The sequence below is a fragment of the Danio rerio genome, chromosome 1 (assembly GCF_049306965.1).
Source record: "Danio rerio strain Tuebingen ecotype United States chromosome 1, GRCz12tu, whole genome shotgun sequence".
NCBI classification, from domain to species: Eukaryota; Metazoa; Chordata; class Actinopteri; order Cypriniformes; family Danionidae; genus Danio; species Danio rerio.
The window spans coordinates 61,922,501-61,945,335 of record NC_133176.1 but is presented as its reverse complement, the minus strand read 5'-3'; the positions used below and the strand labels follow the sequence as shown (position 1 = coordinate 61,945,335).

General features: G+C 37.2%; 1 protein-coding gene and 1 long non-coding RNA gene across 3 annotated transcripts in view; one reads left to right on the top strand and one right to left on the bottom strand.

The window, feature by feature from the left end:
• Positions 1-979: 979 nt before the first annotated feature.
• Positions 980-22,835, top strand: part of adgre5b.1 (adhesion G protein-coupled receptor E5b, duplicate 1) — a 31,336-nt gene continuing 9,480 nt past the window's right edge. Inside the window, exons 1-12 of one of the 2 annotated variants that reach the window (XM_005171037.5) lie at positions 980-1,315; positions 10,169-10,237; positions 10,550-10,690; positions 10,776-10,904; positions 13,919-14,032; positions 16,116-16,247; positions 16,332-16,387; positions 18,445-18,534; positions 19,130-19,283; positions 19,372-19,488; positions 21,698-21,897; positions 21,976-22,146. In XM_005171037.5, coding sequence (XP_005171094.1) covers positions 1,285-1,315; positions 10,169-10,237; positions 10,550-10,690; positions 10,776-10,904; positions 13,919-14,032; positions 16,116-16,247; positions 16,332-16,387; positions 18,445-18,534; positions 19,130-19,283; positions 19,372-19,488; positions 21,698-21,897; positions 21,976-22,146 — 1,404 coding nt within the window. In that variant the 5' untranslated portion in view covers positions 980-1,284. The remainder of the gene's footprint in view (positions 1,316-10,168; positions 10,238-10,549; positions 10,691-10,775; positions 10,905-13,918; positions 14,033-16,115; positions 16,248-16,331; positions 16,388-18,444; positions 18,535-19,129; positions 19,284-19,371; positions 19,489-21,697; positions 21,898-21,975; positions 22,147-22,835) is intronic. The other variant, XM_073908640.1, reaches the window with a different exon arrangement.
• Positions 17,844-22,835, bottom strand: part of LOC141375498 (uncharacterized) — a 12,361-nt gene continuing 7,369 nt past the window's right edge. Inside the window, exon 3 of the long non-coding RNA XR_012383529.1 lies at positions 17,844-19,253. This is a non-coding gene — a long non-coding RNA (uncharacterized lncRNA). The remainder of the gene's footprint in view (positions 19,254-22,835) is intronic.

Sequence of the window (22,835 nt, the reverse complement as noted above, 5' to 3'; positions counted from 1 at the left end):
ATTACATAACAACATAAATGCTGTAAAAGGAACCGTATAGAATGGAAAAAGTCGCATTAACTGTTCAGTTTTTCAGTATAGGAAGAAACATGAGCTCCGCAGCTAACTCGCGTCTTCAGAGTCTTACCGTACGTTCACACCGAAAGCGGCGAGAGCGTCAAAGTAGCCGGAAGTCATTCATTTTAAATGAGAGCCGGCGGCGATAGGCGACGATAAGCAGCGAGGAGCAGCGCGGCGCGTCTTCGCCGGCGTGAGCGTCGAGGAGAGTTGAAATGAAGTCAACTTTATGGTAATGAGCTATGACGCGGTTCGGCGGCAAGCAATCAGAATAAAGACGTCCACCGCTTGATAGCAGTTCAGAGAACACAGACCTGTGAACTTTGGTTCCGACCACAGTTGTTCCCAAGGGTTTGATTATTGCGGTCGCCGGATTTCCAATTATTTACAATGTTTTCTTACAGTAACATACATTAAATAAGTTACTGGCGAGTTACTGATGTTCATTAATGTTATATAAATTTATCTTTAAAAAGCGGGAATCTCACGCGATGTGACCGTACAAAACAGTACTGCTGCTTCAGGATATTTCAGACATATGGACACATATTGGATAAATAGAGCAAAGCCACACCACATGCAACTTGATCTTCCACTGTTATATGAATTTGATAAGAAGTGCGCAACATTTTCACGCTAAAAACATGTCTTATGCAGGAATGTAACTGATAATGCTGCAACGGCTCCTTTAAGTACGAGATCAATGTTGCGAGTTTTGACGCTCTCGCCGCCGGAGCTGAAGGCAGACAGCGTTGTCGACAGGGCGGCCAGAGCGACCTTGGACGCTCTCGCCGCTTTTGGTGTGAACGTACGGTTTTGCTAGCATGTTAGCGGTTGAATGTGTAAGAGGCTTGCCATACTCTGGTCTCCGGGGGGAGTGTCTGCCGTGAATAACCGCTGAATCCTCGCCCAGTAGCGGATCATCTCTCATCCGAAGACCGCAGGAGGACCGTGACGGACGGGCCGGTGGAAAAAAAGACGGAAAGTAGTGGAAACTCCGCGTGGATTAAAGACGAGACGATCCCGAGGAGGAACCATCAGGGGAACTGACTGGAAACTTTAAACAAAGAGAGCTGCTTATCCGAGGAGGGAAATTAAGCGCTTTCAGGAGCTGAAGTGGAGGTCTGACGGGAATCAGGAGCTTTCACTGGAATACTGATTACACTGAGGAGTTTCGCATTAAATAAACTATAAGAATAAACAGTCTTGAAGGCGAGCTGCCCTAACATGGAGCTCAAGTGGGCACTTCTTCTTCTGGGTAAGTGTGTATTCTTCAAGTTGTGAGGACCAAATATCCCCACAAGTATAGTAATACCACTAAATACTGACTTTGTGAGGACATTTTGGGCATAAATCAGGCTCATACTCAGACAGAATGCAGTATTTAAAAATGTAATGCAAATTCAGAGTTTCCTTTGAGGTTTAGGGTTAGAGGAGAATATATAGTGTGTACATTAAAACTATCATTATAAGAGAAGTCCCTAAATAAGTGTGTGTGTGTGAAAGAGATCTTAAAGTTATATTGGTCATTTGAGATCAGATCTGTCTCTTTGTGTGTGTGTGTTTGTCTTGTATTTCTTATGTTGTGAGGACCAAATGTCCCCACAAGTATAGCAATACCAGTAAATGTTGATCTTGTGGGGACATTTTGGTGAAATGGCACAATAAATCAAAAAGAATGAAGCTTTTTAAAAAAATGTAAAAATGTAGATTGTTTCATGTGAGAGCTGTTTTTAGGGTTGGGGGGATATACAGTAGAAATATTATGGAAAGTCCTCATAATGTGTGTGTGTGTGTGTGAGAGGTATCTTAAAGTTATGTTGTTTATTTGAGAACAGATTTGTCTCTGTGTGTGTGTGCCTTGTATTTATGTTATGAGGACCAAATGTCCCCACAAGTATAGCAATACCAGTAAATGTTGATCTTGTGGGGACGTTTTGGTGAAAACAGCTCAATAAATCATAATAAACAAAGCATTTTAAAATGTAAAAATGTAGATTGTTTCCTGTGAGGGCTGCTTTTAGGGTTAGGGGGGAATATACAGTGTGTACAGTAGAAATGTTATGTAAAGTCCTCATAATGTCTGTGTGTGTGTGTGTGTGTGTGTGTGAGAGAGAGATCTTAAAGTTATGCTGGTCATTTGAAAACAGATCTGCTTCTCTCTCTATGTGTGTGTGTGTGTATCTTGTATTTCTCAAGTTTTAAGGACCAAAAGTCCCCACAAGTATAGCAATACCAGTAAATGTTGACCATGTGGGGACCATGGGGGGTGAAAACGGCTCAATAAATCATAAGGAATTGAGTATATTGAACATGTAACAATGCAGATTGTTTCCTGTGAGGGTTGTGTATGAGGTTAGGAGACGTCCCCATAATATTAGCTGTACAAGTGTATGTGTGTGTCGAAATGCTCCCTCAAGTAAAGCAATACAGTAAGTGTTGATCTTCTCAAGACATTTCTTTGGTCTTCATGAGGAAAATGACTCATAAATCAGACAGAATGAAGTATTCTGAATGAGTAATAATGCAGATAGTGTTTTCTGAGGGGTGAGTTTTGGAGTATGAGGAGAACAGAATACATACAAATCATTACTTCTATTGGAAGAGCCCATAAATCATGAAAGCCCAATGTGTGTGTGTATGCGCATGTCTATATCTGTGAGTGAGAGTGTGTTTGATTGTGTGTGTGTGATTGTAAAGTTGAAGCTGGACTGGTAATTTGAGAGCAGATGTGTGTGTGTGTGTGTGTGTTGAACAATGACACTATTCTTTAAGCTGGAGGGGTTTCTCCTCAGTTCTCCTGAAGCAGAAAGTCTTCACACATGTTCTTTACATCACTGAATCAGCATGAAGAGGCTCTTTTAGACCAAACACAGACCGTCAGATAAGACTGATCCGACACTCAGTGTGTGTGTGTGTGTCAGTCAATAAGAGAAAATGTGTTTGTATGTGATCTTAAAGTTGAAGCTGGACTGGTATTTTGAGAGCAGATCTCTCTCTCTCTCTCTCTCTCTCTGTGTGTGTGTGTGTGTGTGTGTGTGTGTGTGTGTGAATTCAGTTCATGCTGAATATGAAAAGCTTTATGTTGTTTTTGTTAACGTGGGATTTTTAGATCTTTAGAGTAAAAACAACCACATTTAATTCATTTTAAAGTAAAGAACTGATGCTGGTTTACGGTGAGATGTTATTGGTGCATTTTAAATTCCTTATAATAATTAAATAACAATATAACTGAATAACTCCGTGAATTAGATTAAAGTCTATTTTGACGTTATTTACATTTTATATCCAGTTTAAGAATGCTTTTACTTGTTTTTGAGTTGTCCACAATGTAAAATAACTTCACATTAGTTTCCATATTTAGTGTTTTCTGCTTATTTCCTCTTTCAGAATGAGTTATTTGACGTCAGTCTCTCTCTCCAAAAATACACATTTAACTCTACACATTAAATAAAGTGACATCTGACTATTTAGTACTCTGAAACAAAATATTATAATATATAATGTATAGGGCAACGCAGAGACATGGGCTACATGTAAATCGGGTAGGCTATATTGTCCATAGTGTATGCGTGTGTGTGAATGTGTGTGTGGATGTTTCCCAGAGATGGGTTGCGGCTGGAAGGGCATCCGCTGTGTAAAAACTTGCTGGATAAGTTGGCGGTTCATTCCGCTGTGGCGACCTCGGATTAATAACGAGACTAAGCCGACAAGAAAATTAATGAATTAATAAAATATATAAACAATAAATCAAATGAATATGTAAAATAACAGAAAATGTATGGGTATATTATTAGATTATCTTTATACCATAATTTATAGGACAGACCCAGACAATATATCATTCATTTTCCTTCAGCTTAGTCCCTTTATTCATCAAGGGTGGCCACATCTCATTTGCATTTAAAGCGACACCACAGTTAGCAACAGAGCCTAAAGGGGTCAGTTTCAGAGAGCTGGAAAGCATTGTCTGTGTGCAATTCTCAGCTCAAACTGAAACACACACACTCTAGAGACATCACAGATGCATTTTACAGCTTGTCAAAGTGGGAAATAAAGTAAAGTAAACAGCTACACATTTCCAGAAAGCAGCTCTGCAGTTCCCATCGATTATCACAGACTGACGTCACGTTGATTGCAGCAAGAGTTAAACGCTTTCTCAACCTTTGGTCCCATGACGGACTGCTCGTTTCACAAGCCTCTGCAGTTTCTTTTCTTTTTTCAGCAAGTCTGGCGAAGATGATCTCAGTTTCACTTGACTTTGGCAGGTGTTGATTCTGCATTCTGGGTCAGAGTTTGTATGAATCCAAACATCCGCTCGAGGGCTGCAAGAGCCAAACAGCGACTTATAAACACACTAAATAACGTCTCGGGGAAAATCTCCAGCTGAAAGGTCATGATGGGTTGACGGATATTGGCTAGAGATGTTCTTAAAAGTGAGCTGAATATCTGTTCTAGCAATGGCAAAACCACAGATGCATGAGATAAACCATAGTTATACGCCACACTGATGAACCACAACTCTGGTTTAGCTGCACAGATATATATAGCTGAAGGCAGAATTATTCACCCTCCTATATTTATTTTTGCTATGATGACAGCACATAATATTAGACTAGATCTTCTTCAAGACACTAGTATTTAGCTTAAAGTGACATTTAAAGGCTTCACTAGGGTAATTAGGGTAAAGTTAGGGTAATTAGGCAAGTCATTGTATAACAGTGGTTTGTTCTGGAGACAATCCAACACTAATATTGCTGAAGGGGCCAATAATATTGACCTTAAAATGGCTTTAAAACGATTAAAAACTGCTTTTATTCTAGCCGAAATAAAACAAATAAGACTTTCTCCAGAAGAACAAATATTAGAGGAAATACTGTGAACATTTCCTGGCTCTGATTATACTAGTCAAAGTGCATTATTTTCTAATAATTCAATCAACCAGAGTAAATTACTTCAATTAAACTACTCATAATGTGTTTTATTCTCTAGTAATTCAATGTACCAGAGTCAGTTTATTCCAATTATACTACTTAAACTGCCTTACTGTCTAATAATTCAACGTATTAAAGTCAATTGTTCTGATTATACTACTCAAACTGCATTATTTCCTAATAATTCAATCGACCGGAATCAATTATTTTGATCATACTACTTAAAATGTGCTTTATTTTCTAGTAGATCAATCGTCTGGAGTCAATTGTTTTGATTATACTACTAAAACTGTGCATTAGTGTATAATAATTCAATGTACCAGAGTCAATTATTCTGATTATACTACTCAAACTGCATTATTTTCTAATAATTCAATCAACTGCAGTCAATCGTTCTGATTATACTACTTATGTGCTTTATTTTCCAGAAATTCAATGTACCAGAGTCAATTGTTCTGATTATACCACTTATTATGTGCTTCATTTTATAATAATTTAATTTACCAGAGTCAACTATTCTACTACTTAACCAGTGCATTAGTGTATAATAATTCAATGTATCATAGTCAATTGTTCTGATTATACTATTCAAACTGCATTATTTTATAATAATTCAATCAACAGGAGTCAATTATTTTGAGTATACTACTTATAATGTGCTTTATTTTCTAGTAAATCAGTAGACCGGAGTCAAATATTCCGATTATAGTACTCAAACTGTGCATTAGTGTCTAATAATTCAATGTGCCAGAGTCAATTACTCTGATTATACTACTCAACCTGTATTATTTTCTAATAATTCAATTAACTGGAGTAAGTTATTCAGATTATACAACTTAAACTGCATTAGTGTCTAATAATTCAATGTATCAGAGTCACTTGTTCTGATTATACTAATTATAATGTGCTTAATTTTCCAAAAATTCAATGGACCAAAGTCAATTTTTCTGATTATACTACTCAAACTGTATTATTTTCTAATAATTCAATCGACTGGAGTCAACTATCCTGATTATACTACTCAAACTGTGCATTATTGTGTAATAATTCAATCAACCGGAGTAAATTATTCTGATTATAGTACTCAAACTGTATTATTTTCAAATTATTCAATCACATGAAGTCAATTGTTCTGATTATACCACTTATAATGTGCTTTATTTTCTAGTAAATCAATGGACAAGAGTCCACTATTCTGATTATACTACCTAAACTGCAATATAGTCTAATAATTCAATGTACCAGAGTCAATTATTCTGATTACACTACTCAGCCTGTAATATTTTTTTAATAATTCAATTAACTGGAGTTAGTTATTCTGATTATACTACTTAAACTGCATAAGTGTCTAATAATTTAATCAACCGGAGTAAATTATTCTGATTATACTAGTCAAACTGTATTTCTTTCTAATAGTTTACTTCACTGCAGTCAGTTGTTCTGATTATAATGTGCTTTATTTTCTAGTAATTCAATGGACTGGGGTCAATTATTTTGATTAAAGTACTCAAAACTGCAGCACAGATGCACATTTTGGCCTATATTTAAAAATATATATTGCCCCCGATAAAGAGACTATCAGAAATTTCCTGCCAGTCTTCTCTCTTGCTTTACAGTCGTAGTTTTGGATGATTATATGTTTCATTTATTACATTGCATTAAACTACTTATATACAGCAGCAATGGTGTAACAGAAAACTGCGGTAAATCTTAAAATACTGCTTCATGTATTATCATGACCTCTTTAAAGTGATAGTACAGTGGCTTTAGAGTTCGAGTATGAGTGTCTGGTGGAAAATGAAGTGTGTGTGCTGCAGAAAGACGTGTGAATTGCAGTTGGACAGATTGTTCTAGAGGTGTGAAAAAGCAGCACATTTGCCTTATAAAAACACGGCGACACCTCGAGATCAGCGCTCAAAACAGTTCCGATGAAACATCTGTGGTTTCCTGAACACACACACACACACACACACACACTCATTCTGGGTATTTATATACGCAAGAAGATGAGTGCTTTGTTCCGAAAGGTGTAAAGGTCTTTATGTGTGTATTGTTTTGATGCATAGGCAGATCAAAAAGCTCACCGTTTAATCATGTCACACTTTTAGCTCACAGTTATGGCATAAACGGAAACGCAACTTTGCTTTTTGTCTTTTACGAATTAAAAATGGTCAAACAATGCATAGCTAAATGACCGAAAATGACCAATATATAAGTGTTTAAATAAATCTTGAACAAAAATTGGTTCAAACTCTTATACTCTGCAGATTTTTATTTTTTTTTCTCTTGGGTATTTCCGACGAAATTTTCCATATCAGATTGAAATGTTTACCATACACACGTACAATGGAGGACGTTAAACAAACGTGTGAATTGTTTTAATTCAAAGACTATGATATTTGAGCTCAAGCAAATTACAAAGCTTACAACATAGTTCGTACTACAACTTTAGGTCACAGTTATGTTCGGTGCAAAATAAACTAAAACGTAACTTTGCTTTTCGTCTATTAATCTTTAGAATGGTCAAATAATGCAAACGCTTAATGGTTTAAAATGACCAATATTCAAGAGTTTAAAAATAAATCTTGAGTAAAATTGCTTAAAACTCTTATACTCTGCAGATTGTTCTATTTTTGGGCATTTTCGACCAAATTTTCCATGTCAGATTAAAATACACACGTACAATGGAGGACGGTAAACAAACGTGTGAATTGTTTTAATGCACAGACTATGATATTTGAGCTCAAGCAAATCACAAAGCTTACCACATAGTTCGTACTACAACTTTAGGTCACAGTTATGTTCGGTGCGAAAAAAACAAAAACGTAACTTAGATATTTGCTTATTTCATTGTTAAAAATCGTCCAACAACACACAACGCAATGGAAGAAAATTAACAATATATTTTTTTTGTTTAAATGACCAAAACATAAGTGTTTAAAAAAATATTAAACAAAATTGGTTTAACCTACTTTTTTGTGTAATTACGTCCAAATTTTCCATATGAAATTGAAATGTTTACCCTACACACATACAGTAGAAGAAGTTAAACGTGTGTGTTGTTCTATTGTAATTAAAGCTGCAGCAGGTCACAAAACTCCATTCATGTCACGCTTTTATGTCACAGTTATGTTCGGTGCAAAATAAACTAAAACGTAACTTTGCTTTTCGTCTATTAATCTTTAGAATGGTCAAATAATGCAAACGCTTAATGGTTTAAAATGACCAATATTCAAGAGTTTAAAAATAAATCTTGAGTAAAATTGTTTTAAACTCTTATACTCTGCAGATTGTTCTATATTTGGGCATTTCCGACCAAATTTTCCATATCAGATTAAAATACACACGTACAATGGAGGACGTTAAACACACGTGTGTATTGTTTTAATGCACATACATGACTATGATATTTGAGCTCCAGCGAATCACAAATCTCACAGCATATTTCATACTACAATTTTAGGTCAGAGTCATGTTCGGTGTAAAAACCCCCCCAAAAACGTAACTTTGGTTTTTGAAGCCCCACCTCCATATAAAGAAATCGACGCCCACTTCTACTTCAATGTAGAATGCAAATAGTATAAATAAACTGTTAAAAATTAATGACAGAAAATGACCAATACATTTTCTGTTTAATAATAAATCTTGAATAACAATTGTTTTAATTAAAATATTATGTGCATGAATTTATGCATGTAAAGTTAATATGGGACATAATAATGACATAATCTGTTTTTTCCCAGCTGATTTTTGTTTTACAGTGTATTTAAACAGTTATAGCAAGACAAAATGGAGCTTAATATAAGTTGCATACATTATTAAAGACAAAATAAGTAGTTTGTAATAAAATAAGAACCAATTAACAATTGATCAACAACACAAATAAATACAGATTAGAAATAAAATGAAATGTGTTTCACATATATGAAGTATTTAGCTTACTATTTAAACGGTACCATTTAAATTAAGAATAATCGTTATTTATATTACAAAAGATATTCAGTGAAGAGCTGTTGTTTAATTGAGAGCTGATGTGGATGCACGGATCCAATATCATGATACTTGTGTGTTTTCCTTCTCAGTTTTTTACGTTCACTTGTACTACACTGATGTTGAATGCTTGATTCTGATTGGCTGATTGTCACTCTCAGGTGTTTGGTTATTGTCAGATAAATGCACAACTGAAGTAGTTCCGGCAGGTTTAGACCGCATTACAGTGCCATATAACTACGCTGAATGATTAGAGTTATTTTACTATCAAAAATCACTTCAGGGCGACGCAGTAGAGACGCTGTCGGCTCACAGCAAGAAGGCTGCTGGTTCAAGCCTTGGCTGGGACAGTTTCTGTGTGGAGTTTGCATGTTCTCCCTGCATTCACATGGGTTTCCTCCGGGTGCTCCGGTTTCCCCCACAGTCCAAACACATGCGGCACAGGTGAATTGGGTAGGCTAAATTGTCCGTAGTGTATGAGTGTGAATGAGTGTTAATGGATATTTCCCAGAGATGGGTTGCAGCTGGAAGAGCATCCGCTGCTTAAAACATGTGCTGGATAAGTTGGCGGTTCATTCCACTGTGGCGACCCCAGATTAATAAAGGGACTAACTTAAAAAGAAAATGAATGAATGAGTGAAATCACATCAGAAGGATTTAGAGGAGATGTGGAAGAAACTAGTGCCACAGTACACACAGATGTTTCTTCAATTATTCCTTACATAAATCATTCAGCGGAGTGATATGGAATTGAAATGTGTTCAAAACCTGCCGGGACTACATTAGCAGTGCATTAACCTGACAATAACCAAATTTAACCCCACCGGTCCTACACCGCCCAACCCGCTCCGAGCTGGGATCGAACCGGCGACCTTCCGCATGGGAGTCGGTTGCTCTAACAAGGAGGCTAAAGACCATGACCTCTAGCGTCTGTCGCCAGAGCACCTTTAGAGGTCAGAGGAGTGAGGTTTAACTGCACAGCACACACTAGCTGGCCTCCGTTACACAAACACCCAATCAGAATCAAGCATTCAACAACCCTAAAACCCACAAATTACCCAATGAACTGAATTATTAAGCACAATCTACATGTGTACATGGGGACATTTTGGCTTGATTAGATGGGCTTATGAATGTATGTACAAGCGCAGATAACTATACACATCTTATTTCTTCTTCTACTTCAGGTTTTTTCCTGCGGTCTTGCGAATCTGAAGGTTGCCCGATAGGACTTCAGAAAAACAGGACGTGTGTTGGTAATGAGACTTTGTGTGTTTTAATAACAATATGTTTTATGGTTTATAATAACATGCAGTCCAGCACAAAATTATTCAGACCAATGGCTAATTCTGACTTAAAGTTACGTTTATTTACCCAGCAGGCTTTTTTTACACAGAAATGACACAGGCTTCCTCCAAAAGATAATAAGACGATGTACAAGAGGCATCATTGTGGAAAAATAAACACATTTTTTCAGCTTTTATTTACATTTGAGTAGAAACTTTAAGTCAGAATTGGCCAGGGGTGTGAATAATTTCAGGCTTGACTGTATTTCTGCTCTTTTACAGATGTAAATGAGTGTGACACTGCAGGTGTGTGTGGTAATAATTCTCTGTGTATAAACACACATGGAAGTTACTACTGCACCTGCATTGAAGGATTTTATTCAACCCCCCCAAATTTCACAGCAGATACAGGACAGTGTGAAGGTATGAAAGAGAGGATTGTGACATAAAATGCAGCACTGTAATGACTGAAACACTCCAGTAAATATGCCCTGCTCTCTGTGAACAGATATCAATGAGTGTGTTCAGAATGTAACCAGATGTTCTGGTGATATGGAGTGTAAGAACATCGACGGCTCCTATAAGTGTGTGTGTAAAGACGGATATCGGGAGACGAGACTGGACTCGGCATGTGCAGGTCAGCCATCTTTACATTTCAGTGGTTTTTAATGGCTGTGCAGTATTTTCTGATAATTCACAATCATTATTATATCGACTTATCGCACAACACCTCAATCACTTTTGGTCATGTAGTAAATCTTCCATACTTTAAAACCCTAACGTCAGCAACATTTTAGCTGATTGCACCACATCTCTATCTCTATTATCTGAGCTGCCAGTGTCAGTACGGTTCGAAGAAACACTGTATAGTATAAATTACTGTAGTATATTTTCAGGATACTTCATATTAAAGGTCTACCATGACTTTAAACATGTAACGTTGTTTGATTTTAAACATTTATTTTTATTATTTATCTGTTTAGGATATAGACTATTCAATGGCGATTCTCTAATTTCAGGAATAACCAGAGAAGAGCCATTGAATTATCAGAACATATTGCATAGTGACAATAAAGCTGACTTGGATTTTCCTCGAGCTCTCTTATTTTTGATTATGAACATTCAAGATCTATTCCATGCATGTAGGGACAATCATTTTAAAGGGCAGCTAGCTATTATTAACCACAGTAGTGTGTGGATCTCTCCAGCAGCCTCTAATGGTAAAGATGAAAGATGAAGTTCTGTAATTAATAATAACAGAGACTGTATCATTCTGCACACAATGTGCTATGAAACTCTAGCATACTGCATTGCCTCATGATTTCAATATGACTTTGCATGCAGGTACCGTTAATTTATCATCTGCGCAATGAAGACCTCTCATTTGCCTCTGCATAACCTGTAAAACGACTGATAGACATGTTGAAGTTGACGTTAAAAATGAGCTGCTTTGCGTCTCTGATGTTTGATGCACATTTTGATAAGTTTATTAGATAATTTGCATACATATAGACAGCTTTTAAAGCCGACCATGGTAAACTGGCTGATGGAGATTCTAAGGTGTGCTGTTATTTTCAGATAAACGTACATCTACATTAGTTCCAGACAAGTGTCATGGTATAATTACAATAATTGATTGGAGTTTATTGATTTATTATATAATAATGCACACCTGAGGTGGTGAGGCGGCAAAGCAGAGTGGTTATTACACCTCAGAAGTGCATTACTTTCTAATAATTCATCCAACCGGAGTCAGTTATTCTACTTATATTACTCATACTGTGGATTTTCTTATAATTCAATATACTACTTATAATGTGCATTATTTTCTATTTATTCAATGCTCTGGAGTCAATTATTTCACTTATAATGTGCATTATTTTTTTATAAATCAGTGAGCCGGTGTCAATTATTCCACTTATACTATTCAATATTTCCTAATAATTCATCAAACCAAAGTATACATCTTATGCTGCATATAATGTGCATTATTTTCTAATAATTCAATGCTCCAGAGCCAATTATTCTGCTTATATTAATTATACTGTGCATTATTTCCAACAATTCAATGCACCAGATGCAATTACTTTGCTTTATTTTCTAATAATTCAATGATCCCAAGTCAGCTATGACACTTTTACTACTTAAACTGTGCATTATTTTGTAGTATTTCAATGCTCCTGAGTCAATTATTTCACTTATACTGTGCAAGTTTTTCTGATAATTCATTGAACCAAAGTCAGTTATTCATCTAATACTGTGCATTATTTTGTAATAATTCAACGCTCCGGAGTCTACTATTCCACTTATATTGTGCATTATGTTCTTATAATTCAGTGGGCCGGTGTCAATTATTCCACTTATACTGTGCAATATTTCCTAATAATTCATTAAACCAAAGTTATTCCCTTTTATACAACATATAGTGTGCATTATTTTCTAATAATTCTTTGCTCCAGAGTCAATTATTCTGCTTATATTACTTATTCTGTGCATAATTTCCAACAATTCAATGCACCAGAAGCAATAACTCTGCTTATAATAATACTGTGCTTCATGTTCTAATAATTCAATGATCCCGACTCAACTATTACACTTATACTACTTATACTGCACATTATTTTCTAGTATTTCATTGAACCAAAGTCAAATATTCTGCTTATATTACTTATACTGTGCATTATTTTTTTAATTATTCAATTCTCCGGAGTCAATTATTCCACTTATACTACTTATAACGTGCATTATTTTCTATTAATTATACTGTGCATTTTTTCCAATAATTCAATGCACCAGAGGCAATTACTCACTCATAATAATACTGTGCTTTATGTTCTAATAATTCAATGATCCCGACTCAACTATTTTACTTATACTGTGCATTATTTTCTAGTAATTCAATGCTCCGGAGTCTATTATTCCACTTATATTGTGCATTATGTTCTTATAATTCAGCGAGCCGGTGTCAATTATTCCACTTATACTGTGCAATATTTACTAATAATTTATCAAACCAAAGTTATTCATCTTATACTACATATAATGTGCATTATTTTCTAATAATTCAATGCTCCGGAGTCAATTATTCTGCTTATATTAATTATACTGTGCATTATTTCCAACAATCAATGCACCAGAGGCAATTACTTTGCTTGTAGTAATACTGTGCTTTATTTTGTAATAATTAAATGATCCCGACTCAACTATTTTACTTATACTGTGCATTATTTTCTAGTAATTCAATGCTCCTGAATCAATTATTGCTCTCATACTGTACATTTTTCCAATAATTCAATGCACCAGAGGTGATTACTCCTCTTATACTAATACTGTGCTTAATTTTCTAACAATTCAATGGAGCTGTAATGCACTCAAAACCTGCTGGAACTACTTTAGCTGTGCATTTATCTAAACAAAAACAGTGCACCTTAGACTAATCATCAGCCAAGTCTCACCAGCTCAGTTGTGCATTATGTTCTAATAATTCAACAGTCTTCAGTTATTCCTTACTTGAATATATATGTTTGTTCCTCCCAGATGAAGCTCATTTGGGTTTATCTGGAGTGCAGTAGAGCTGTTTTTGTGTCTAACTTGTGTCATCTGCTTTTGTCTGAACAAAACACTTGTCTCTGTGTGTGTGTGTGTGTGTAGATGAGTGTGTGTTCTCACCGTGTGGACTTCACAGCAGTTGTTTTAACACACTTGGCAGTTTCTTCTGCAATTGTTCTTCAGGGTTTGAGAAACTTGAGAACGGCACGTGTGGAGGTGAGCATCAGTGTGTGCTGCTTCACTAATAACACTAATAATACTGACGGCAGAGTGTTTGACTGCTAATTACATAACGTGCTGTGTGTGTCTACTGTAACAGCTCATTATATTCTATTTACATAAATTAGGATAGATAAATATAGTTGAAGTCAGAATTATTCACCCCCCTGTTTATTTTTTCCCCAATTTCTGTTTAAGGGAGAGCCAATTTCTTAAACACATTTCCAATCATAATAGTGTTAATAACTCATCTCTAATAACTGATTTATTTTCTCTTTGTCATGATGACAGTAAATAATATTAGACTAGATATTCTTCAAGACACTTCTATACAGCTTAAAGTGACATTTAAAGGCTTAACTAGGGTAATTAGGGTAACTAGGCAGGTTAGGGTAAGTTATTGTATAATGATGGTTTGTTCTGTAGACTATCGAAAATAAATAAAGCTTAAAGGGGCTAATAATATTGAGCTTAAAATGGTGTTTAAAAAATTAAAAACTGTCGAAAAAAACAAACAAATAAAACCTTCACCAGAAGAAAAAAAATATTATCAGACATTATCAGACTTGCTCTGTTAAACGTTATTAAGGAAATATTTAAAAAAGAAAAACAAATTCAGGGGGGCTAATAATTCTGACTTCAACTGTATATATATATATATATATATATATATATATATATATATATATATATATATATATATTAGGGTTGGGCCGATAGATGATGCCATTGTCCATCGCCGATGGCCATTAGACAACATGGAAGTTCCGGGAGTCTCGATGCATTTGAGGGACTCATAATGCCCGCAAACAAGTGATAATTTCCCGAAAATCACACGACTCCCTCCCCGTCCTCAAATAAGTCATGCACCTTTCTCACCCCCGGATCCCTCCTCGCTCCTCTGAAACATCGCGCTAACTCTGTCAAACACCCCGCCACGCTTTTCACATGATGACGATGCCATCGTCCAATGCAATTTTCACATTAGACACCATAAATACAGTTCTGATAGGAAACAGTTCAATACACTTCCATCTCGCACTCTGAGCATGAATGATTGTTGACGCTTTCACTATCCCTGGCCAGCTCTGGAACACTAAGAAACATGGCACGCCCAAAAAAGTAGCCACTCCCAAATCAACTTTAATGATTAATGATTAAACCAGGGGTGTCCACACTCAGTCCTGGAGGGCCGGTGTCCTGCAAAGTTTAGTTCCAACCCCAATCAGACACACCTGCGCTAGCTTATCAAGCTCTTACTAGGCTTTCTAGAAACATCCATGCAGGTGTGTTGAGGCAAGTTGGAGCTAAAATCTGCAAGAAACCGGCCGAGTTTGGACACCCCTGGCTTAAACAGACACACTTATTTAGATAAAACTCTCCAGGTAAAACAGCCCCTCCTACAAAATACTGGACTCCGCCCATTCAAAGACTCCAATGCCCAGATTAACTTCTCCCACTTCCTCAAAAGTAAACAGTGCTACAAATCCCTTCCCACCCTCAAAAGAAGACACACCCTAATAGACCCCGCCCACTTAAACAGACCACACTCACTTAGATAGGAGTCCCACCCACCATTTAACCACACCCAGATTGGCTCTGCCCATTCAAATTATACACATGCCCAGATAACATCGCCCAACCCTAGTATATATATATATATATATTCTCAGGATTCACAGATGCATGAAGATTCTATTAAAATCTATGTAAAATAGAATCTTTTATCACATCATAAATGCCTATAATGTCACAATTTGATCGATTTAATGCGTTGTTGTTGATTAAACATATTAAGAAACCAACATCTGGTGGAATATCCCTGACGTTCAATAACAACAAATAAAAAACAATTCTGACCAATTTCCAAATTCTTTTTAAAATTGCTCCAAATTACACTGTTTTATTCGAAATTTGGAAGAAATGTTATCAGACCTTTATAGAATTAGAAATTTACAAGTGTTTTATTTAAGCACTTTAGTAATTGCAGTACATCAGTCAGGGGAATCTTTATTTATTTTTTCGTCTTATAACATTATGAAGAATCTTCATTTGTGACTAATGTTTCTCTCACACACAGATATTGATGAGTGTACAGACAAGTCACATATTTGTGACAAAAACAGCGAATGCAACAATATTCCAGGCAGCTACATCTGCAAATGCCACCGGGGCTTCACAAACTACGGAAACAACCAGTCCAAATGCATCGGTGAGCATTCAGGTTCATTCTTTAGTCATGCTAAAATAATAAGCACTAGCTCAAATGTGTATTGCATTGTGTTGTTGTGTGCAGAGATGAACTGCGACAACTTTAAGACAGAAACCGAAGCGGAGGAAATGCCAATAAAGGTAACACTGGTGTCGGATTATAAATGAACATTTACTTACTTCCTGGAGCGCCGCAGCTCTGCAGTCTTGCTCCAACCCTGATCAAACACAGCTGACGCAACTAATCGAGGTGTTCGAGACTCTTATGAACAGCTCGATTAGTTGATCAGCGTTAGAGCAGAACTGTGCAGAGCTGCGGCTCTCCAGGAATCCAGTTTGAGATGCTCTATCTCATAACATAGTAGTATATTAGTATATTTATACTAGCCATCATGCTAAAAACATACTTATGCTATTTCCTACTAGCGTTCATGATAATTCAAGAGAAGACTGCTAAGTTAAGAAACTGCTAACAGTATGCTAAAACATGATCAAAATGCTAATTCATGTTCACCATGCACTAAACATTTTAGAAACATGCAACAAACATGCTAATTGATACTAGCGGAGAGTTTAAACATTTTAGCCATGGTTAGTGCAGTAAAACCATGGTAGTTTAAATAGCAAATGCAAATGCAAAAAATGCAAATGCACAGTTCATTCATAACGATTTGCTTTTGTATAATGTTATTATTATTAGCAGTATTATTTATTATCTGCATATTTATATTTGTTTTATAAAAAAAATGCTTAGATCTGTCCACCTGTCAGGTTTTAGACCATATGGGGCACAGCATGTGTATTAGGATATAACTCAGTTGTTTGACCACACTTCGTTATTATTGTTCATTTATTCATTTGCTGCAGATTAGAACTGAATTTAGAAATAGTTTTGACACAAATCTTTGCACTTAACAAACTAAATTATTATGTAAAGGCTAATGGATGTCCGCGTGTACAACACCTTTTCTTATCCACAAGAGTGAAAGTGAAAGTAAAGAATGAAGACGTTCATCTCTCATTCTCATGCTGCAGATGCTCTGTTTGCCGTTTTCTCGCTAGTGAAGCGTTCAGTTTTTCACTTACAAAGCCGGCATGTAAATAGCAAATGCGCTATGGCGCAGCACAACTGCCTCTTAAAGGGAATGGGAGATTCAAAACACACAAACACACCTATAACTCATTAGGAGAATAAGCTCAACCATGTAAGATTATGCGCCATGACGCAAAGCAGATTTTTCCGTCCTTATATTAGCAAAAGTGGATTCTGACACGTCCTAAATGCTTTTGACAAGCTCCTACGTTTTGCACTTTGTGCATGGATCGTCAAAATAGAGCCCAATGTTTTCTCCACATTTCCATCACATAAATATGCATGTAAAGGGCACATCGAACCAACAGGGGGCGATCAGAAGCGTCACACCAAATGCGAATTTAAGTATATGCGGGAGTATTTTGCATACAAGTGAATGGCTGCGTTTCAATCTGCACCCTAGCTCCCGAGGTCCTTCATCGATAGGTCATGTGCACTCGAGCACTAGTGGGGGCACTGATGAGCTTGGTTCACTACACATTGGAACACATTGGAGTGTGACGTGAGAACGTCCTGAGTTTATTAACAACAGCAGAACTAAACACTTTCATATATACAATAATTCATTATCTTTTTGGCTTAGTCCATTTATTCATCAGGGGTCGCCACAGTGGAAGGAACCGCCAACTATTCCAGCATATGTTGCTGCAGCTGCAACTCGCCACTGGGAAACAACACACTTTCTCACACACACACACTCATACATTACAGCCAGTTTAGTTGATCAGTTCCCCTATAGCGCATGTGTTTGGACTGTGGGGGAAACCAGAGCACTCAGAGGAAACACACGCCAACATGGGGAGAACATGCAAACTCCACACAGAAACACCAACTGACCCAGCTGGGACTCAAATCAGCGACCTTCTTGTTGCTACCCACTGCCCTATATTAATATGACTAAGTTTAAAAAAGTACAATACAGCTAAATTATTTGACTATTTCTTAAACCAGCAACATTTCAACCATTAAACCATTCTAAAAGTTTGCTAGATTTTTCCTAACCATGTATCAAACATGCTAGCAGCAGAAATACTGTCTCCCAGGTATTATACTGCTGTTTCAGAAACTAGTGCTGAATGATTGTGTTCTGTTGTGTGTTGTTTAGCTGAAGGAGTTACTGTCGCAGTTGCGGAGCAGCTGTGAGGCTCTGGTCACTCCAGACGGAGAGCGCAAGACCGGAGAACAGTTGATGGAGGTGAAAACGCCTTCTTCCTCCTTTTGTTTCTTCTGCATTTCTTGTGCTGAACTCATTTTCTGTGTTAACTGACAGCTTGTTCATTACTTTTATTACATTTTTCCATATTTAAGGGGAACTATTATATGCAAAATATGTAATAAATATCTTTAACCCCAGCAGTGAGCAGTGTGTGAGTATCTCCAGCACCTCTAGTGCTCAGCAGTACTGAACTGTGTTTGTTCTAATCAGACTTGATGCAGAAACACTTTGATTGACATTCTCCCTTTGTACGTGTCATCAGAGGAGGAAAGCCCCGCCCACTAGTGCCCATCTCTCCATCTCATTAGCATAAGCAGCAGGCCTGAGTGAGAAGCAGCCGTCTGTCCATTAGCCATTAGAGTGTTTGAGCTGCTGGAGATGATGTCAGCGTAGACTAAGAGGATTATAGATGTGGAGTTTTAGATTTACAGTCTCCGTAGTCTGACAGCACACACTGAAGCACACCTGACCTGCACTGACTAGTATATAAAGGTGTATGATTAGGGTTTTCCTGCTTGAGATTATGAGGTGATGCAGTAGTGCTGGAATATAAATCTCACTGTGTTTGATGCAGAATCTGTTCACCTCCACTGATGATCTGCTGTCGGCGGGAAGCGTCGGTGATGGCGAGACTCTGAGTGTTCTTCTGGATACGGTGGAGAACAGCATGCGTCTGATTTGTCCTCAGCTGAAAGAGCCTGTGATGCGGATGGAGACACACAACACCTGTGAGAATCCTGCTTATTTACATGAGCTAAGTCAGCATATGCTGTGTTTGACAGTAGTGAAAGCCGTGTATGATCATGTGACTCACAGATGCTGAGGTTGCAGTCACGCGCAATCAGACTCCGCCTAGTGGGAGTGTCATTCTGAGCACAGGCTCCGCCCTCTTCAACACCAGCTGGGAGACGGTTGTTGGGAAATCATATCCAGGTATTTATACAGTGATTTAAGAGCTGCGGCTACATTTTAAACACCGAGAGTAAACACACGAAACAGATTACATTTAGACTTGAGTATTTGATGCTAACTGAAGTTTACCTCTTGAATCTTACATTCAGCTTCGGTTAGCATCAAATAATCAAGTCTAATTTTTGTCTTTTGTTTGTTTACTCTACTAAGTTAAATAAACATTTGCATGAAGCATCAATTCTCTGTATTATTGGCTATTTCAGTTGTAAAAAACATATTTTGTATCCCTTCAATTTGGTCAACTCTTAAATCGTCGACTCTTTGTTACCATCGACAACTCTTGACTCTATTACCGTCGACTCTGTTATTGTCAACTGTTATCATCAACTCTTTTACTGTCCTCTGTTATTTCGACTATGATACTTTCAACTCTGTTACTGACAACTTTGTTATTGTTGACTCTGTTATCATCAACTCTGTTACTGTCGACTCTATTATCATCAACACTGCTATTGTCGACTCTGTTATCATCAACTCTGTTACTGTCGACTCTATTATCATCAACACTGCTATTGTCGACTCTGTTATCATCAACTCTGTTACTGTCGACTCTATTATCATCAACACTGCTATTGTCGACTCTGTTATCATCAACTCTGTTACTGTCGACTCTATTATCATCAACTCTGTAACTGTCAACTCTGTTATCGTCAACTCTGTTACTGTCCTCTATTACTTTCAACTCTGTTACTATCGACTCTGTTACTGTCGACTCTATTAGCGTCAACTCTGTTATTGTTGACTGTTGCTGTCAACTCTATTATCATCAACTCTGTTATTGTCGACAGTTACCATCGACCCTGTTACTGTCGACTTTGTTACTGTCGACTCTATTGTCATCAACTCTGTTATTGTCGACTCTGTAACTGTCGACTCTGTTATCGTCAACTCTGTTACTGTCCTCTATTACTTTCAACTCTGTTACTATCGACTCTGTTACTGTCGACTCTATTAGCGTCAACTCTGTTATTGTTGACTGTTGCTGTCAACTCTATTATCATCAACTCTGTTATTGTCGACAGTTACCATCGACCCTGTTACTGTCGACTTTGTTACTGTCGACTCTATTGTCATCAACTCTGTTATTGTCGACTCTGTAACTGTCGACTCTGTTATCGTCAACTCTGTTATTGTCGACAGTTACCATCGACCCTGTTACTGTCAACTTTGTTACTGTCGACTCTATTGTCATCAACTCTGTTATTGTCGACTCTGTAACTGTCGACTCTGTTATCGTCAACTCTGTTACTGTCCTCTATTACTTTCAACTCTGTTACTATCGACTCTGTTACTGGCAACTCTATTAGCGTCAACTCTGTTATTGTCGACTGTTACTGTCGACTCTGTTACTGTCGACTCTGTTATCGTCAACTCTGTTACTGTCCTCTATTACTTTCAACTCTGTTACTATCGACTCTGTTACTGTCGACTCTATTAGCGTCAACTCTGTTATTGTTGACTGTTGCTGTCAACTCTATTATCATCAACTCTGTTATTGTCGACAGTTACCATCGACCCTGTTACTGTCGACTTTGTTACTGTCGACTCTATTGTCATCAACTCTGTTATTGTCGACTCTGTAACTGTCGACTCTGTTACTGTCCTCTATTACTTTCAACTCTGTTACTATCGACTCTGTTACTGTCGACTCTATTATCATCAACTCTGTTATTGTCGACAGTTACCATCAACTCTGTTACTGGCGACTCTATTAGCGTCAACTCTGTTATTGTCGACTGTTACTGTCGACTCTGTTACTATTTACTCTGTTACTGTCGAATCTGTTATCGTCAACTCTGTTATTATCGACTGTTACTGTCGACTCTATTATTGCCGACTCTATTTTCGTCGACTCCGTTACCATCAACTCAGTTACCATCAACTCTGTTACTGCCAACTCTGGTACTGCCAACTCTATTATTGTCGACTGGTAATGTCAACTCTGTTATCGTTAAGTATGTTATTGTCAACTCTGTTACTGTCAACTATTTTTTGTTGACTATTACTTTTTTACTTTATTATCGTCAACTCTGTTATCGTCAACTCTGCTATTGTCAACTTTATTATCGTCAACTTTGTTACTGTGAAATTTGTTACTGTCAACTCTGTTAGTCAACTCTGTTATCGTTGTCACATTCATGATGAGATGTAAACATTCTCTTGTTCACAGGTTTTGCATTTGTGTCACTGGTCAGTTATAAAGATATGAATTCATCCAGCAATCTATTCCGCAATGTGAGCAGAAAGAAATCGGACATGGAAGAAAACGTCACTCACAAACTCAACTCAAAGGTGGTGACGGTTGTCGTCAGTAATCCAGACACCAAACACCTGTCAGAGCCGGTGTCGCTCATCTTTACACATGTGGAGGTGAAGATGTGATTCTCAGCCAGACGTTTCTCTCTGTTCTCGAGCAGCGTAGTCATTCTCTTGTTCTGTGTTTTTCAGGAGAGGGCGGAGTCTAAGGCTGTGGCTTATAACTGTGTGTACTGGGCGGAGTCTGAGAGGGCGTGGTCTAGGCAGGGCTGTGAGAGGGCGTGGTCTAACAGCACACATACAGAATGTTCCTGCTCTCACCTCAGTAGTTTTGCAGTGCTGATGTCACTCTACCCTGTCCAGGTACACCAGTGATTCAGATCTGATGCATTTTAGAGAGCTCTCACACCTGTGGATCGATTTTTTTTGTTCCGAAACAGGGATTAACATTGTTACAATGTTGTGTTTTGTTCTTGGTTCAGTTTGCTTTCACATGGAAAAGTTTCTTAACAAACCAAAATGATTAAATCAAGTCATGTGCGAGTAAACTCTCCTTACGTTTGGCAGAGTTTGGCTTATTTTCCAAGATTATGCTCAGTTGTTGATATTTTAATTTATGACGATGAGAAATTAAACTTTATAAGCGAAAATGTGTGCAATTTTAAATGACACCCAGAGTTATCGTCAACAAATATAAATCAGAGGTAAAACTTTCTCCTACATAGCCTCATTTCAATTGTCAAGGGTTGTAATATATCTGTTCTAATATCAGAAATGTTGTTGGTATATTAAATATTTCTGAATAGTTCAATTAGATAGCATGCTTTTACTATCGTATTTGACAGGAAATGCACTTTTACTGGTAGAAATGACATCCCGCCTCACTCGTCATTTTCTCTTCTAGCCATATATATGCCTTATATTTAACCATAATACACTGTGATATAGCCTGGTTTGTTAGTTGGTTTGATTGTATTGCTTTCTCACTACAACCAAACTGCTTTAGAGCTCATTCAGGTGATCTGAGTGCGATTGCAGGTTTTACACGTTCA